Here is a 17472-nt window from a genome sequence, read left to right as displayed (position 1 = left end):
TCTTAGTAGCCCTGCTGAATTATACATCTCCAAGCTAAGGGCCGAGAACGCTTTTAGACTTGCCACTTGAGCCTAACCCCACGTGTTTCTGCAAGCTCAGGCACTAGGTCTTCTAATAGTCACGCAAGAGATCCAATGGTGTTCAGTTAATATATTCCGAAGCTTCGATAGGTCGCCAAGGTCAGTGCCCCTGCATATCGGCACCGAATAAGATACTGTTCCTGAGTCCCCCGCAGTCTGCGTGGGTTGTTCTCCATTTACGCGGCACAGCGGATATAGACTTGAACCGGGTATTTACAGGTAATCACGATCTTTTGACTTGTGAATTTCGTGTTTTCTCTGTTACCTACTAATCAGCTATCATCCACACACACATGGAGGGTCTCCTCAACATCAACACCGCAAAGCATACCAAATTCAGATCCAGCCAAGCTTCCCCTTCCGCCCCCAACTCAACAGCAACACAACGAGGCTACCGAAACCACCCGCAATTTCACCCTGCATACGAACACAAGCAAGTGTCAAAAAGGCGGTCAACGGTGCATCCGAGCCACGTAGCTGTTGGAGTACATACATATGCAGGCAGCCGGTTGATCAGACCCAAAAAGGGTTGGGCATTGGCCATTGGGGTCGGCCAGGGTTGGGCGATTTGGAGTCGATTGAGGGGTCAGAAAAACACCAAAAAGGGAGAGAAAAATGTAGCTGCGATGAAAATAAGTCATCAAGCGGCTCTGCAGTCATCATGTCTCTCAAAGGCCCAATTCCAGGTTTTCAACTCTGCTCATGCAAATCCTGAAGGAGCCACCATCTCGCAACGTTCCTTTGCTTTATTCCTTTTCGAGTACCGTCCCGTGAGGTAGTCTATTACTGTACTCACCCTTTGGCCGTGGTATAGTGTATACCAGGAAAGGTAAGTCAACTCTCCGCTGTCCAACGAGACGCGGTTGTTTGACGCGACACTGTCTGACTGTTAACTGCGCAGCTGAGACAAAGTCTTACCACCCACCGGCTGTCATCTCTCGATCCTGTTGCATCGAGCAAAGCCCCCAAAGCAAGAGAGTGTTGACAACGTCACATCGACTGGACAGTAGGCCTGCCCCTGTCTCAAGCTGCGAAGGAATGATCTTCTGTTGGGTCTATCTCGCCCGTAGACAAGGACTTCAGAAAGCATCGTCAGTCACCAGAGAGAGGGTCACATAAGGCTGAATCCAGAGAAAGACCATACGGTCGACCGAAACTTACCATTTACTGCCTGTGATAATGAGAAGAGCTACATCTCATCGCGGCCTTGCATCACAAGAAAAGAAATATCCCTGTGTTATCGCCGACCGTTTTCCGGGGAAATGTAAGAGGAGCTTCAAGAATATAGAAAAGCTCAAGTGAGTCCTACCATCTCTATCCCAGCCCTCAAACATGCTAACAACCCTCAGTGAGCATATCAAGCGATGCCACAGTCCATTTCTCTGGTGCAATGATTGCCTGAAAAAGTTCAACAGCTCCATGAGCAGCCAGGCCCTGGAGCGTGAGAAGATATACCATAAGGCGATATGTCCCAAGGAGCCTTCCGAGAAAAACAAAGCCCTTAGGGAGAGGGCTTACGTCATTGACGAAGCTCGATATGAGCTTTGCAAGAAACTTGGGTGGAAGCAGACTGCTGCTTCACATGAACTCAACAAAGAAACCGGTGGCAAGGAATGCGTATCTCAACGGAGCTGGAGACAGATCCGTGATACTATCTTTCCAAGCGACACCGTGACAGTGGATGAGTCTCACGAGCTTGTTGCAAGAGTCGAGAACGAGACGAGAAACGAGATGTTCTTGACGCAGTTCCGAGACAGAGACTCACTTGTCCCAACACAGATACAGATGAACACCATCTCTCAGCCGCCCCCGACGGCTGACAACACGTCTCACCTGTCCACGCTCCTGTCTGAGGTGACTGCTCCTCTCACAGGTCCAACGACGATTGCTTTCTCTGATCCTGGTCCGGATGGCAAAGACGACATATTTGGGTTTCTTCCATACCCTCCACTCCCTAATGTCCAAGAATACGAGTCTGCAAACTCTTTGACTGGTGCGGGAAAATGGGACACTAGCAACTTGGATCTGGGACCGGAACCTTATATAGACTTCGAACAGTGGTTAAATTCAGAATGATTTGGTGGAGGGAGAGTGATGGAGAGGATATGGACCAAATTGTCAAACTTGATGGAGGAGTTCAAACTCGGGATTTCTGGCAGAATGGACACAACTCAGCTTTATATAACCTTACTAAATATGACTGATTCCTTGAGTGACTCAGCATGAACGTGCGAATTATGATGCCGTATGTTTGCTGACTTGCGGCCATCTATTTGTCATTTGGGCTGAAAGGGATGCCACAAGTGAGTAATCGATATGCTGTGCGTCGACCACGACAAGGCTGCGCGTCATCATCGAAATTACAATAAGCTGAAATGAAACATTGTATTGGCTCGGTTGTATGTTGTGCAGACTATTTATCTGATGCTGTCCTCGTGAACTTCTGCACGCAACCTTCAAGGTAGTGAACAGGGATTATTAACAAGGGCGCGCCACCACATATCTCACGCCTTTAATGAAGTTCGGTGCAATGGCATTTACTGCAATAATGGTTATTCTCATCAAATCATCATAAATCTCGATGTTATAGAGATATCCGATCTCGGACTAGGCTCGGCTGCTGGGGCGCAATTGACTTTAAGTGGGGCGTACCGAGCCTTCAATCGTCTCAAGCCAAAGTCGCTCTGACCCTCACCAACATTTCTTTACTCTCAAGTCCGCGCCCTACGGATACATTCATCCGAAAATAGACGCTATGCGCGTTGATAACCTCGATATGGGTGATACTAACGATACGGAGCACCGTGCCCCTCCTGATGCAACCTCCAGTGGGGAGCCCTTCTTGGACTTTGACGCATTGGCCTTTGATCCTGGTACACTTGAGTCGAACGCATATGAATCTGCTTTTGAGAATGGATTGGGGGAGAATGAGTTCGAGTTTAACTTTGACGATTTGTGGTCTGCGGATATGACCCAACTCCCTCTCACGGCAGATGACACCGACTTCACACAGACACAGCTTCAAGGCGATACCAGCTTGCAACGCGATGGGTTACAGCGCCCAGGGACTGATCAACTCGCACTCAACTTCGGGGACCTCATGAGAAATGTTTCTGAATCTCCATCTTCAACTCGATCACCCAGCATCCTTACTCCGCCAATCCCTTCTCCCCTCCCGCCAAAGATCGGTCATCGCTTCACTCTCGATGCCATCCGCTCCTTGAAGGACTGGTTTGCTAGAAACACCGACAACCCGTATCCAAATGAAGAAGAAAAGAATATGCTGGAGCTCCAGACCGGCTTGACTCGAACTCAAATTACTAATTGGCTAGCAAATGCCCGAAGACGGAGAACTACTACAGATAGCGGAACTCAGACAGCTTCAGGAAAGTCTGGCAAGGCTCCTGCCGAGTATACACCAACACGAGCTGGTACACCGATACCGCGAAGAAGGTCTGAGAAGGGGATGCATCCTTTGCAGAGATGGGTCGACTCACCACCTGAGAATGAACCGGCTGCTGTGTCTGCTATTGCCCGGGCGATGGCTTCAGGCCAATTAGTCACATCCAGTATGTTACCTAACCCCCAGCGCAAGGTTGAATCTGACAAGAGCAGGAAGTCGAAGTCGGAGACGCACGTTCTCAATTGACGAGAGAATACCCCGGAGACGAGGCCATAGATCAACGACTAGCAGTCTCGGAACATCGAGAAGCACATCAGCAGATTCACGTTCCTCCCACGGCTCCATTAGTGGTACCTCATCACACAGTCGAGGCAGGTCGATCCAAAAACGAAGACCCCAGAAAACATCACTTATGAAACCCCGCCTCACATTCCAATGTACATTCTGTACCGAAACCTTTAGCCGGAAATACGACTGGCAACGTCATGAGAATTCATTACACCTGTCTTTAGAACGATGGGAGTGTTCCCCTGACGGCCCAACAGCCACAGATCCAGATACTGGCCAAATCATCTGCCTGTTCTGCGGAGAAAATAGCCCAAGTGGTGAGCATATAAGTGGCCATAATCCATCTGCATGTCAGGAAAGATCGTTTAGCAGGAAAGACCACCTCAAACAACATCTGCGCCTGGTACACAACGCTAAATTAACTGACCTTTCCATGAAACTGTGGAGGACAGCACAACCAGATATCATTTCAAGATGTGGATTCTGTCAAGCTTCTATGACTAGATGGATTGATAGAGTTGATCATGTTGCTAACCACTTCAAGATGGGGTGTACGATGAATAATTGGGTTGGCGACTGGGGATTTGAAGATGACATCTTGAAGACTATAGAGAAGGCTTTACCACCATGTAAGAACAGTAGAATACTTTGAAGTACGTTGCTAATATGTATCAGACTTGGTCGAATTGGAACGCGGAACTCCATTCCCCTTCGCAGCGAGTGGCAAACCACCCGATTCTCCTCGAAGTGCATACGAGCTCATCACGCTCGAGTTGGCATATTTTATCTCGAATCACAACGACAATGTGGGAAGTCTGCCGAGCCACGAAAGCCTACAACTGGAGGCTTGCCGCATCATGTTTGCCTCTGAAGTAACGTTTCCCGAAGCGAACCTGGACACTCACGGGAGTCCATCATGGTTCAGAGACTTGCTTCTGTCCTCTGACGAGATTGCTCAACAAGCTCGCTTTGCACCGATTCGATCGAGTACAGAAAGTAGACTTTCTGTTTTGAGGGTCAAGGGCAAGAACTCATTGTTTGAAGAGTGTCCACTGGAGTCACGACTGCAAGCGTTCATGCGTGGTCGAAGAATGAGGGCGCTGTCCGAAGTTTCGGATAGAGAACTACAAAAAGAGGCAGGCCGTATTGTCATGCAGATGGAAAGCGAACTGCAAACGAAGCCCGAGTTTGTTGCAAACTGGTTAATCGGTTTTCTGTATAACTCAACAAACTGGATAAGCGACTTTAGGCGGCGTGCAGACCTTATGTCAGCCGATGATAGCTGGAAACTCCCATTGCCGGGTAATATGGTATGGTCTACTGAGTCTACAGGTGTCCAGGCACAGCATGATCTATCCTGGGTGAACAACTCGTCTCTCTTTGACGGAAATGACTGGTCTTTCGGAGGGCAAGCTGGACCATCGGGCACAAGCATGACCCGGCAAGCAAACGAACCAGCGAATAACGTTGATCAATCCACGTTCGATGCATCACTCGATGACTTTACATGGCTCTGGTCAGACGATAAATCACCACCCAAGATACCACAGACGACCCCGAGTCCTGGAGCAGAAGGCGAGTCTGGCCTTCGGCCGACGTGGCTAGGTCCGGGGATCTATGTCTTGAATGACCCGAATCACCTCCCGTGGTTTGCGCGCGAGATGAAGAGATGGGTAAAAGCAGCCATGTCACCCAATAACCCAATCTGTCATGTTCCTTCGGATGAGGAGCTTAGACATCAAGCTCGATGCCTGCTTTACAATGAGTAAGTACGCGCCCTCTTGTCATTTGACGCATCTAACTTACCCCGTCAGTGACGATCCTTGGAACCAAACACCTGCGGACCACGCCCAATGGTTGGAGATGTTCAAGAAGGAAGTTGGGATTATTTAGGGCACGGGCAAGAAGACCCCTACACGTACAGAAGAGGGCAGTGATCGTAATGCGCAATCCAGCCTGCAACGAGCCATGGAAGGGCAGTCTATGGGCGGAAAGGCTTCTGCGCACATAGCGAATGGAAGTGGACATAGGAATGCACCGAGGGATCCTTCAAGTCCTTTCGAACCTTGACAAGGAAGACTTCGACCTCTTCAGGCGTCCATCCCAAAGCTCGAGTGAACGGGCCGATGGTGATTGCGTACAGACCATCATAGATGACACTCCTGTTGTAGAGACCAATCATCTTGAGATTCGGGTCTTTTGGCCATGGACCGACCGGCACCTTCTTGATCTCGTGGCGGATATTGACGAATCCAGCGTCGTGCAGTCTATCGGGGTTCTTCTCGGCAGCGTGCATCTCGATGCCTGACTTGGCGAGGGCAGCTCGGATATTGGCTACCATTTGCGGCGGTGTAAAGTCGGGACGTAGTGTTCCGTCGTCGCATCCGTATACCCATCGGGATTCGGGAAGCTCGATCCAACCGCCTGGCTTCAATACGCTGCGACTGTCAGCTGTGAGCACCATTGGGGGCGGGAGTATTACCGGTAGATCTGTCCCAGCAGCGCAGGCCAATCCTTGATTGCCGTGGACATGTTGCGCAAATGGACAAGGTCTATTGAGTTTACGGAGTATAGCCACGGTGCTTCGGCGTCGTCGACGAGGAATCGAACGTTGGGAGGAACCCATGGTGGTTGAATGGGACTGAGATCGATCCCAATGACTTCAGCGCTTGGATATTCATCGCCCACTGCAAGGCATCAGCATTCTTCTTTCCGCCTCGATTATTTTGCGTACTATCAATCGCCCAACTTCCAGTCCCTGTCCCAACATCGATGATCTTCTGAGGACGGTCCAACGGCGCATTGTGCAACTTTCCACCAAGAAGATGCACTGCAACCGTATGCTTCATATCCTCTCTTTCTTGCTCGGGTAGATCATTTGGGAATTGGTATAAGCCCTCTTTGAATTTGTGATATCGTCGACTATTCTCGAATTGATAATCGCGCACACTCGATGCTAGAGATGACGACCGTGCGGAATGCTCGGATGAAGCGTATCCATCATCCGTTGCGACATCATCGCTTGTCGGAGGAGGTGAGTGATCTGGTTCAATTGGAGGATCATGCTGTTGTAGCCCGGGGACTCGATACAAAGGATTCGTCGGGGGGTCTGTTGTATCGGCCATGATGAATTAATTGATGGTAAACAAGTTGAGGAGAATGCCCGGGGAAGTGGAGCTTCTATCTATTAGTGAGTGACCATCCCCATTTCCTGGTTCTCGAGTGATATCGGGGGCGGGAGATCAACAGTCCGTCGCCGGATCACTGCCCGTCTCCGCCATCACTACAACCAACCCCACCACGAGTGTTTTTCTGTTGTTGGTTTGTATCAAGCTGCTTATCTTATGCTGTTGGTCGAGACAAACAACAGCCACAACTGATTCTCATTGCTTGGCGTATCATTTATGCTTAATTGGTGAGACGCCATGGAGCCATTCAAACTCTCCCTGCAAGACAGCACAGTGCTCTCTGGAATCTGCAACATTCCATCGTCGCCGTCAATTTTGAAGCATAGACCGTTAGTGGTTGGACTTCACGGGGGGTGCTATACGAGCCACTACTTCGATGCTACCCCAGAATACTCGGCGAGGGGTATCAGTGAAGCGCTCTCTGTGCCGTTTGTGGCTATAGATCGACCAGATTATAGGGATACTACGCCCGTGGGGAGCATTCCCGAAGGATCAAGCTATCCTGAACAATGGGGACGAAGACTTCATGGATCCATCCTCCCGACCCTTTGGAAAGAGTATGGTCTGCCCAATGCATGCACATGCATCGTTCTTCACTGTCACAGCCTCGGAGCCAACGGCGCAATTGTCGCATCATCCCTGCACGCAACCTCATCATCACCTGCATATTCCCTCGGCGGTATCGTCATATCAGGCTTTGGCTCCCTGTTGAAAGACACAGGCGGCCATGTTTCGCAGCCCGATCCTCCACCCTCGCATTTGAACATCCCTGTCGAAGTAAAAGACAAGACTTTGCTTCTTCCAGGAACGGCAGACGAAACTGTTTATGCACAGTCTGAGCGCCTCGACCACGCCATTCCGTTTGAGGAACTTGCAGCGCTGAGGAAATCTTGGTTGGGGGAGTGGAAGGACAAATGGGGTGTTAATGTTACGGTGCCGATTATGATGGCTTTGGCGCATTTGGATCATTATTGGGATGCTACGGAGGAGCATTTGGAGCATTTTAGAGAGGGGTTTCCGAAGAGCGAGAGGGTTGATTTGAGTGTTATAAAAGCGGCACCGCATAACATTGAGCTCAGTTATTGGGGTCCTGGCTGGTATGCGAGGAGTTTTGGGTTCGCGGCTGAGTGTGCGGTTTCACTTGCATTGCAGAAGTGAGGTTGAGTTGATTCATATTTTGTAGTTATATTATACACGATGGAAGCGCGCAGGTTATCACTTCTTTCAAATAAGAATATAAACGAACTTTCTACAGGTCACAAGTTTATCAGATAGTTCACGTCGTCATTGACATTGGACAAAGACCGAGGTTGGGTTGGAATCATCAATATTCGACTCCTTGATTCACATACTTGATAGGTCCCATAAGACTGTTATTTGGTGCGTTTTCATGGCATTGGTCGAATGACCTGACTCATCAGTCAAAGGGCGCGCCCCTCATCGTCAAACTCGAAGATAAAAGCAGAAGAATCCATCGCCTTACTTCTCTATCCTTCTCACTGCAAGGAACGAAAAGCTACCATGGGTCAAAGACCGCCTCCGAATGTCCTGGACGCCTTTGGTGTAGAGGGCTCTGTGATACACGTCCCGGGAGGCCGAGGTCTCTGCTATCGAACTTCGCAAGGCATTCTTCTCCGCCCTTCAGACGATGACAAAGAATCCGAATACATTGCAACTCTCTGCGACTCTTTGCTCGAACTTGATCCTATTGACTACCGCGTCCCTAGACCAATCCCAGCTTCAGAGTCCCCTGTGAGATATGTTTGTGATGACTGGACGGCCTGGGAGTATCTCGAAGGGAAAGCGACTCCTCAGGGAAACTTTGATATTCTTATGAGAGCTTGCCGTGGCTTTCATGCCGATATCGTAAGATTGGCTACTGAGAGTCCTACGTTTTTATCGACGAGACAGAATCGATTTACAGAGGCGGATCTTGTGACTTGGGGGGAAAAGAAACTCGAGGATGTCGAGGAGATCAACAGCGATGTTATGGCTACTATTCAACCGATCCTTGACAAACTTCTCAAGCTACGACAGCCATTGCGAGAGAAAATCAAGAATCAGCTTATTCATGGCGATTTAACTGGAAACGTCTTATTCGACCCAGAAAACAACAGCCCTCCAGCAATCATCGATATCACGCTTTACTGGCGACCGGTTGACTATGCAGAAGCTATCATAGTCGCAGATGGACTCATCTGGTTAAATGAAGATCGGAAGTTGGTCAATATGCTTGGCACGGATCATACAAGGATCCAGCTCCTCATGAGAGCATTGTACTGGCGGTGCTTGTGTTTTGCTATTGATCCGATTCTCTCTTGGGTGAATGAGAATCTCCCAAAGGCGAACTTTACAGGGGCTATTGAGATTGTGAGGGAATTGATGGGCGAGTGCATCTGAATTACTGAGAGATAAGTTGTTGGGTGCTTTGCTTATTCTCGGTAAGACACACAGAGCTGTATGATACCATGATGGCTTTCAAGATACTCGTGAAGGTTCATCATTTCTGGAATAGCATTGATAACTACCAGTCTGCATTCGAGCAGCTCAAGACATGGATTCCTCGCTTATCTTTCAATATGAACCGGTACATGCTGTACAAGAACTGCCGCATGCCCAATCTGGCAAGCTAAACCTGTTTGCTGCAGCTTGATGCCCGGTAAGCGGCGTGTTTTTCCTCCGTAGAATAAAATATTAAGCTTATTTCTCACACACTGTCTCCCCCTTCATCCATTGGTTCGTCGCTGTCAGCATCGGCTGCCAAGCAGCAATCCCACGCTTACATAACACTCTCTGCCGTCATCTCCCACCAAGGGATATCTCACCTTCGTTACCTAACTCTGAAAAGTCATCAAACAAAATGGTCGGTGTCCCGAGCAGCCGCGGGTGCAACTCTTGTCGAAAGGCAAAGAAGAGGGTATGCATGAGTTATTATCCTCTTGGAGATGAAGCTCTGACTAATGAGACAAGTGTGATCAAAAGCAGCCAAAATGCGGCCGCTGTATCAGACTTGGGGATGAGTGCGTAGGCAGTGGGACAAGACGCTTCAAATTTCATCAGTACAAGCCTGATACGCACACTACTCAACTCATCACACCTCCTGCTGAACCACCAAGCAATGATACGACTAGACTGACGGCGGAGTTTATATCGCTTATGGAAATTGATGATGATCGGTTTGGTTTCGAAGCATATGGCCCTTATTTCTTTGCAGATCTTCCTCGGCGTATGGGCTCGAATTCTGCCCTTGATACCACCACTTCTGCCATGATTGCATCGTTCCAAGCAATTCGCCTGAGAAAGACTGCTGACAAAAAGACCTTTTCTCTTTATGGGAAGGCGTTGAGGTCCTTGCAGAGCTGTTTGAGTGATGATAATCAACCGGTTATGCTTAAGCTGGAACTCGTTTTGATGATGATGCTATGCCAGGTAATGATGCCCAGTCAAATGTTTTGTTTTCGGCACTGACGGTGTTAGATCTGGCTTGATAACAAGCATGCCAATAAACATCGAGGGGTAATAGCGTATTTATTGAAAGAAGCTGTATCTCAGGGCGAGATTCTTCACTCAGGAGATATACGAGCATGGTGCTTACAAGCGGTAAGGTCGTGACCTACTTGTCAATAATTAGACTAACAAGAGTCATCAGATATACGCCGCCCTATGCGACCCAAAAGTTGAACTCGGCTCATGGTTCTGGGACGTAGCCGTCCAAGACAATATCATGACACGACCATACCACTACGAACAGAACCTCTACTGCTTCGAACTCGGAGCAATAGGCGACTTACCCGTGTTTCTTCGAGATCCTGAGAGATATCTCTACCAGTTGAAATGCTACTACAACACTCTCTCTCAAGAACGACTAGTGATGAAGAAACTCTACGAAGAAGCCATGGTGGCAACACTCCCAACGGATGCATCGCCTGCGTGTAGAATGAAAGCCATAGAGTACGCCTCCGGCCACGCAGGTCTTCTCGTCCAAGCAGCACTCATTGGCCCAGCACTCAAGCCCTTTGGCGTTCTTCCAGATTACACACAAGATTCTCACGAGATATGCGATGATGCAATACTACTTGCACATCGATGCCAGACATTCAGGCCATGCGGGGCGTCCTACGTGCCTGAGCTGTTAAAGTTGGTCTGGGCATCTTTGGATGATGGATATAGACATGAGGAGCTGGAGAAGTTGATGGATGAGTATGCTGAGGACGTTCAGGGTGCGAGCTATCTTGAGGAGGCCAAGATTATGAGGAAGAGGCTTGACAGTATTGGCTGGAGCGATCAACAGCGGTTCTTGGAGGGGAGGGATGAAGGAGTAGAGACACCGCCGCCGTGTGTGATTTTGTGAGATGAGATGACATCAGAAATTGTATCTAAGCACGGGGTTGAAATCGGAACAAATTGTTTTGGTAAAGCTACCAGTACACCGTTGTAAATTTCACATATAGCAACCCCAGTCGGATGAATGTCACTTCAGGGTAAGTTGTTTGCTGGATGTTATGCCGAGTTGGGCATCACTGCTAATTTTAGATCCCACCTCAATTACATCTTCAATTAAGCACCACGATGGCTGCACCTTTACTTCCTCTAGTCCCTGCATCTCGTCATAAGTCATCAAGCTAATCTCATTCTGCCTAAGCCAAATTCCCTCACCCTCACCATCTCTTCTCTTGATCTTGAACATTCTTGGGAAAACATCCGCTGCGCAAAGCTTGCCCAACTGGGGCCTCTTTTTCAGCTTCTGCAGATCGCGAGGATGATCCCTGGGCATCGCCACCCCGCTATTAGTGATCTAACAGCGGCGCGAGGTAATATTGCTGGCGAGAGTTAGTGCTGTAGCTGGATCCTGTGTCAGCCACAGTGCGCTAGATGGGTAGTGTACCCCTCTAATTCATGACTTCAGACTCGATGAGCTGTTTGCTCTCGTTAATACGAAAATGGAATCAAGTCCCAAGACTTTAGTTTGAGTTGGTCTTTAAGATTGACAAGATACTAACTAAATGCGAGCGTTTATCCCACGATCATCGTCGCCGCCCTCATAAACAGGACAAGCTGGTATAGCCTGCGCCCTGGAGGACCCTCGCCAAAAGCAAGGAAGCCTGAAGCTCATCAAATGACAGCCCTTCACGACATTACACCCACCATTGGAAACCACCATCTAGCATCTAGCGCTCGCTCGATATGTAGTAGCTTCAATTAAACCCCTGTCATGGCGGTCTCATGCCCTGGAAGCTTGGTGAGTTAAGCTTATTTCAGTGCCTATCCCCGTCGATCAGCCTTGCGGTGTGAGTCTCCCTCGGATAGCCCTACGGTATTTCAATGCCTTGCTCTCCCAGTCCAGCCTTGGGACTGTCACTGTTGTCTCTGCTCGCATCTTCCTCCTTTGCTACAGCACTTGATCACCTCCAAATATTGCATACCCTGTGCTCATGGCCGATAAACCCACAACTGCCCCTCAAGCATCAACCATCCCCACAATGACCACCGCCGAAAAGTCATCTTCTGGCTTCCTCAAGGTCATCGCCTTTTTCGACCTCGTCGTCAAACTCGCCGCGACGGGCGCGCTCATCGGAATACTCGTGCTACTTGTGCAGTTCAACAACAACATCGACAAGCTCTTCAACGGGAGCAGATCTCTCCCCGTTCGTGTCTCCGATGCCGCGCCGCTGCGTATCATGCCCGGTTATTCGGGCACCTTCGATGTCCGTATGACGAATAACGCAAATAACCCCGTGTGGTTCAAGGTGGATAATTAGACGGAGGTACAGACGTGTTTAATGTTTCGGCGCTTGGTGGTAGTCGGTCTCATTTCGGTGGGAGATGGCGGTGGACGGTTCATTTCAAGGCTTGTAGCGTGTTAATGCTATTCTGGTGGCGTGTTAAGGATACTTACCTGCGCTGAGACTCCAATAACATATTTTTTAGCTCGTGATCATCATGTTAAACAGGTCAGGTCTTTTATGATCTATGTCACTGCAAGAACAAGCTAAGGGTCGCGTTGCAAGACGCGACACATCCATCACGACGGCAATTGAACCGAGCACAAAGGCGACGAGACAGCAGTCTTCTAGGAAGAAAAAAGAGTATCATTTAGCAAACACCATAAACTAAATGCGAGCTATAAATAGTCTAAGCAGATCAAATATATATGTCTTTCCCGCGTTGTAACTGACTGATTATCCCCGTGCGCCCGTCTAAGGTAAGGTAATGGCACCGAAGGAAACTCCCGATCGGGTGAAACCGTTGAAATCCGGAAGAGGGGTTTCAGGGATACACGTGACCACCCGGATCGTGACCGTTGCCGGCCCCACCCGGGCCGAAGATTTGAACGCCGAGAAAATAATGTGGGAAGAACGCCATGAGTAGTAGGAAATTTGGTCTTTGTCGAATTAAATAGACGCCGCTAGTGGTATTTCTTCTTCTGTGTATGTGTGGATTTTATCTGCCTCGTGCTGGGTATTTTGTTGTGTCTTGTTGTTGCTGCGCTGCCCCCGAAGTCGGTCACGCTCAGGCCTTCCATGCGACAAGGTTGCCGAGCAAGCCGCGAACGCTGTTACGGCTCTCTTCTAGAACAGCGGCGTCTCGTGTTTGCTGTACCCTCGACTCGACGGCTTGCAGGACGCGCAAGTGCTCCTTCTTGAGCTCCTCGAATCCATCGTCAAGCTGCTTGTGCCATGGGTATAGGACACCCACCTGGAAGCTGAGTGCCGAGCCAGCAATGACAAAGTTGGTGATGGAGAGGGCGCGAGTGATGATCATGGTAACTGATTTGAAGGATTTGTTTTTACTGACTTGTAGAGAGTAATGCGGTTGTGCGAATGAAGAAGCTGAAGATGTAGGCTTGGGCTGGCGACGGACACGTGAAGCAAGACACAACAAAGTTACACAAAAAAATAAAAGAAGGAAATGAAATGTGAGAGAAGAAAAAAAGAAGAAACAAGTTAAAAAGGAGTACCGACGGAAAAGAACAACAGAGAAGAATCCCCGCATACGTACGTGACATTCGGCTTGTTGCCCAATTTATCCAAAAAGGTAAGGCCGCCGTAAATAAGCAGGAATCAACGGTCTCGGCTCGCGTGAGCAAGGGATGGTCGAGACTCTGACAAGTCATGGAGAGTCGGACCAGGGGCTGTCAAATGAGACGCTGCCATCCGAACTCCGGATTTCACATGTCCACTGTTCTTGCGCGCGTGTCTGTTGTCACTTGTCACTTGTCAAAGAGAGTTTGACATTTGCCACAACTTCATGATTCCCCACAATGGCACAGGGGTGCTGGAGTACGAGGGACTCGAGTCACTCAGTATTGGTTTCTTGAACTTAAGCTGAACTCTTGATCGTGCGAACAAGTTGCTCTTGAGGCTTTCGCATTTCGCTTAACGGTTTCGAATGTTGAATTAATTGAACAATGCTTCTACGGGCCTTCTGGACTTAACCGTCGTTAGCCGGCAGTGGAATCACTAGGACAAGGTTCCCACGTGTCGAAACAGGGCTGCATCGGTTCCCCCGATTGTCTCCATTCTTCCGTACCGATGCCGGGTCAGTGACATCTCCCGTGTCGTGTCTGTATCCACCTCCAAGAGCGGCTCATCTACCGGCCTTCGGTACCCATATCGCCGGGGTCGTGGATCCCGGATCCTCCAACCCATTGCTCCATCGTCAAACCGGATCGGAAGTGAGCAGCGATGTGATCTATTCGTTCTCCCCAGCTGTCCATCATGACTTGACAGAAACCGCATTTGCTTCTTATCATATCTTGTCGGTGTTGTAGCAGACTCAGATCCGGTTTCCAGCCATCCCACTTGCGACAGCCATGAAACTTGTGAAGGTGCTGCCAGAGGTGGTCTTTGCGTGTAAACTTGCGCTCTGAAACAGGGCGTTCGGCACAGGTGTCGAATTCGTGAGCTTGAATGTGCTCGTCGCTGGGTGAGTTCTCGCCGCAGAAAAGGCATTGCGGGCCACCTTCACTCATGCGCCAGACTAAGAATGATTGATCTGGCGTGACAGGCAATGCGCAAATCCATGAGTCGAGACCTGGGAGATGAATTGACCGTTCATGACGAACCCAGTCATACTTTTTCTTGAAGCTTTGTCCGCAAAATGTACATTGGAACGCGACGAGCTTCTTTGTTCGTGACCTCGAGGATGCAGTCCTAGATATGGAAGGTCCTTCTACCACTGAACTACTACCAGAGCGCGAGAAGAATACCGCATCCCTTGAGCGATACGAGTAACAAGAAGATGCTGAATTGGACGAGGCCTCTTGAAGATTAGAAAGCCAGAGAGAGTCATTGCTCGCAGATGACCCTGGTCCATCAGATGCCGCCGCGTCGCTATCCAGCGAACTATGTCCACTTGACTGAGCAGCCAGGGCATTTTGAATCGCCGTCGCTGAAGCTGGCTCCTCATCGGGCGGAGAATTTTTCCAGCGATCCAAGGGTGACATGTTTTTGCGGAGGTAATGCGGCATGGGGGATCCTGGTGCAAATCCTTGACGACCCCGGCCAGGCGACGCAGAGTAAGTCGAGGAGAGTCGGTGGCGTCGTCTAGTATTGGCAAACCAATTGACTACTTGACTCTTGCTCAATCCTGACTGCTGAGAAAGACTAGCTTTCTCTTCCTCTGATGGGTAGGGATGGTCCAGATTGGAAAGGTACCAATTTCGCAGCACCCTCGTCTTTCGCACTGATCGAGTATTCGCTCTTTTGCCCGACAGTGCTGCCATTGTAAGGCTCTGCGATGATTGACCTTCATCAACTGTCGCAGGTACTCCTAGGATGCTGTGCTCGCTAACCCCGTGGAGGCGACCAATGACAGGCTCTGACGTCTCGAATTCCGAGGGTTTCCTCTTCTTCTGCCCTGCCAGGCTGCATTCGCGGAACAAGGCGACACAGCTCGAACAGCTCTTGGTAGGGTTCGGGTTCGCTACGGTAGTTTGCAAGATCAGACACTGCAAACGGGTTCGACGACAGTTGGTGCATGGCACAGGGGGATATGATGCTCCATTCTTGACAAAGAATTCCTCAATTGTGGTCATGGGCATTTTGACAGGATCATTGGAAGCTGGCAACGGCGCTGGAATGCCCCAATCTGTGGCCGGTTGATTGAGAAAAGAAAAGTCCTGATTGAGATCGTCTGCGGGAGCCTCGGACGCCGCTTTAGCCTGCTGAAAATCGGCATTCCAATCAATCTGAAAATCCGGGATCTCGGTGTTTTGAATGTTGAACGCCTCTTGAGGGTTGATGGTCTGTAGCATGGTGTCGATATTCGCTCCTTCAGCAAGTGGATTTGACGGACTCCGCGATTGAGGGGCTGGGTCATCAATCTCGTCGTAAGGAAGAGTCAACGCAGCATCTTGGCCGCCGGTGAATAGAATATCATCCAGTGAAAAGTCCATTATGACACTGTGATGAGGGCAGTGGCCTCTCAGCGACTTCAAAAGGTTGATGAAGAGGCATGTGAAGAAGATGTTATGTTGGAGTGGAGTTTTGGGAGAAGTTGCGATAACGTCACGCGTAGCCTTCGCTTGTAGCGATGTCGGGCTTAGTCACAGCCGCGATGTAAGTGACAGCGCGCACCGCCTATTTTGGGCTTCCTTAACGACATTCTTTGGTGTTTTATTGCAAGTCATCATTTGTTGTTTATCCCCCAAGAAGAAAGAGATCGATCGTTATCGCGCCAATTTGCACGCCCAGCATTGTCAAGTTGAAAGTAGGTGTTGTGGAAGGAAAAACAGGTTGGTACTTAGAAGGCGCTGCACTGCTTCACCCCGCTGAACCTGCCCTTAATTAATACCGACTTTGATGGTTTCCAAACGAAAGTCATACAGTGGTCTTGGATAAATTGTTCAAAGCCTTTTTGCTCTTTACTGTGATCAAGTGCATTAACTGCCTCGCAATGCATTTGCTGGTTACAGGGTGGTTGCCGGTGGTTCTGGAACTTAAAACGTGCTACTACATACAATGAAAGCCAGGCTGGCCATCCCTTACAGCCGCAATAACCAGACCTCATTGTTCCAGACTCAATAAAGACATGTTCAAAAACCTCCGCCCGGCGTATAATGTGGTTAATACACTTGACCTTTCTGTAGAACCGAAATGCGGAACGACGCAGGAAGTTATCTACACAGTCGATTAAATACGACCGTACTCCGTGTAGAAATGCCCGTTTCTGCATAATCTTACGAGCCAACCTAAGCTAGCCTACATCAGAACAGCGGCCAAACATGCGATAACTCGACTTCATCACAGAACCATGTCCCATCAAAGAACTATTGATAACAAAAGTGTAGATGTCTTGGGATTCAAGTCCTGCGGGAGACATCAATAATCTCATGGCGACGACTCCACGACTTTGAATGGAGTATATGAATGAACCTGCTCATTGTGTGGGGGTTGCCCTGTCGCCAGAAGGCGCATGACCAATGTTAACTTGGGCGCATTCTCTTGCAAAATGTGTATAAAATTGTTGCGAAAATTCTTCTTCTCAAGACTTTTAGAACATCTCAACACT

General features: G+C 49.2%; 9 protein-coding genes; 6 read left to right on the top strand and 3 right to left on the bottom strand.

Annotated features, from left to right (window-relative positions):
- Window positions 1-1260: 1260 nt before the first annotated feature.
- On the top strand, window positions 1261-2157 carry FFUJ_14509 (uncharacterized protein; the record flags this gene model as incomplete). XM_023576452.1 has 2 exons in its annotated part: window positions 1261-1379; window positions 1431-2157. The coding sequence occupies 2 exons, from the start codon at window positions 1261-1263 to the stop codon at window positions 2155-2157; spliced, it is 846 nt and encodes a 281-aa protein (XP_023429661.1).
- Window positions 2158-2836: 679 nt separating this feature from the next.
- FFUJ_14508 (uncharacterized protein) lies at window positions 2837-5541 on the top strand (the record flags this gene model as incomplete). XM_023576449.1 is given in 5 exon segments in its annotated part: window positions 2837-3650; window positions 3692-3834; window positions 3851-3921; window positions 3947-4401; window positions 4448-5541. The coding sequence occupies 5 exon segments, from the start codon at window positions 2837-2839 to the stop codon at window positions 5539-5541; spliced, it is 2577 nt and encodes an 858-aa protein (XP_023430014.1).
- Window positions 5542-5753: 212 nt separating this feature from the next.
- Window positions 5754-6897, bottom strand: FFUJ_14507 (related to TAM domain methyltransferase; the record flags this gene model as incomplete). XM_023576448.1 has 3 exons in its annotated part: window positions 5754-6210; window positions 6255-6459; window positions 6507-6897. The coding sequence occupies 3 exons, from the start codon at window positions 6895-6897 to the stop codon at window positions 5754-5756; spliced, it is 1053 nt and encodes a 350-aa protein (XP_023429660.1).
- Window positions 6898-7197: 300 nt separating this feature from the next.
- FFUJ_14506 (uncharacterized protein) lies at window positions 7198-8118 on the top strand (the record flags this gene model as incomplete). The annotated part of the gene is made up of 1 exon (XM_023576447.1): window positions 7198-8118. The coding sequence occupies one exon, from the start codon at window positions 7198-7200 to the stop codon at window positions 8116-8118; it is 921 nt and encodes a 306-aa protein (XP_023429659.1).
- Window positions 8119-8481: 363 nt separating this feature from the next.
- Window positions 8482-9360, top strand: FFUJ_14505 (uncharacterized protein; the record flags this gene model as incomplete). The annotated part of the gene is made up of 1 exon (XM_023576446.1): window positions 8482-9360. One exon carries the CDS (start codon window positions 8482-8484, stop codon window positions 9358-9360), a length of 879 nt encoding a protein of 292 aa, XP_023429908.1.
- Window positions 9361-9820: 460 nt separating this feature from the next.
- FFUJ_14504 (uncharacterized protein) lies at window positions 9821-11311 on the top strand (the record flags this gene model as incomplete). XM_023576445.1 has 4 exons in its annotated part: window positions 9821-9877; window positions 9931-10389; window positions 10438-10560; window positions 10610-11311. 4 exons carry the CDS (start codon window positions 9821-9823, stop codon window positions 11309-11311), a joined length of 1341 nt encoding a protein of 446 aa, XP_023429658.1.
- Window positions 11312-12392: 1081 nt separating this feature from the next.
- FFUJ_14503 (uncharacterized protein) lies at window positions 12393-12719 on the top strand (the record flags this gene model as incomplete). The annotated part of the gene is made up of 1 exon (XM_023576444.1): window positions 12393-12719. One exon carries the CDS (start codon window positions 12393-12395, stop codon window positions 12717-12719), a length of 327 nt encoding a protein of 108 aa, XP_023429657.1.
- A 751-nt stretch (window positions 12720-13470) lies between these two features.
- On the bottom strand, window positions 13471-13722 carry FFUJ_14435 (uncharacterized protein; the record flags this gene model as incomplete). Its single annotated transcript, XM_023576443.1, has 1 exon — window positions 13471-13722. The coding sequence occupies one exon, from the start codon at window positions 13720-13722 to the stop codon at window positions 13471-13473; it is 252 nt and encodes an 83-aa protein (XP_023430008.1).
- An 829-nt stretch (window positions 13723-14551) lies between these two features.
- FFUJ_14502 (uncharacterized protein) lies at window positions 14552-16357 on the bottom strand (the record flags this gene model as incomplete). Its single annotated transcript, XM_023576442.1, has 1 exon — window positions 14552-16357. One exon carries the CDS (start codon window positions 16355-16357, stop codon window positions 14552-14554), a length of 1806 nt encoding a protein of 601 aa, XP_023430013.1.
- Window positions 16358-17472: the final 1115 nt, after the last annotated feature.

The sequence above is a fragment of the Fusarium fujikuroi genome, chromosome FFUJ_chr04 (assembly GCF_900079805.1).
Source record: "Fusarium fujikuroi IMI 58289 draft genome, chromosome FFUJ_chr04".
Classification (NCBI taxonomy): domain Eukaryota; kingdom Fungi; phylum Ascomycota; class Sordariomycetes; order Hypocreales; family Nectriaceae; genus Fusarium; species Fusarium fujikuroi.
Note: the sequence above shows the minus strand (reverse complement) of the source record. Positions and strands in the feature narration are given on the sequence as shown.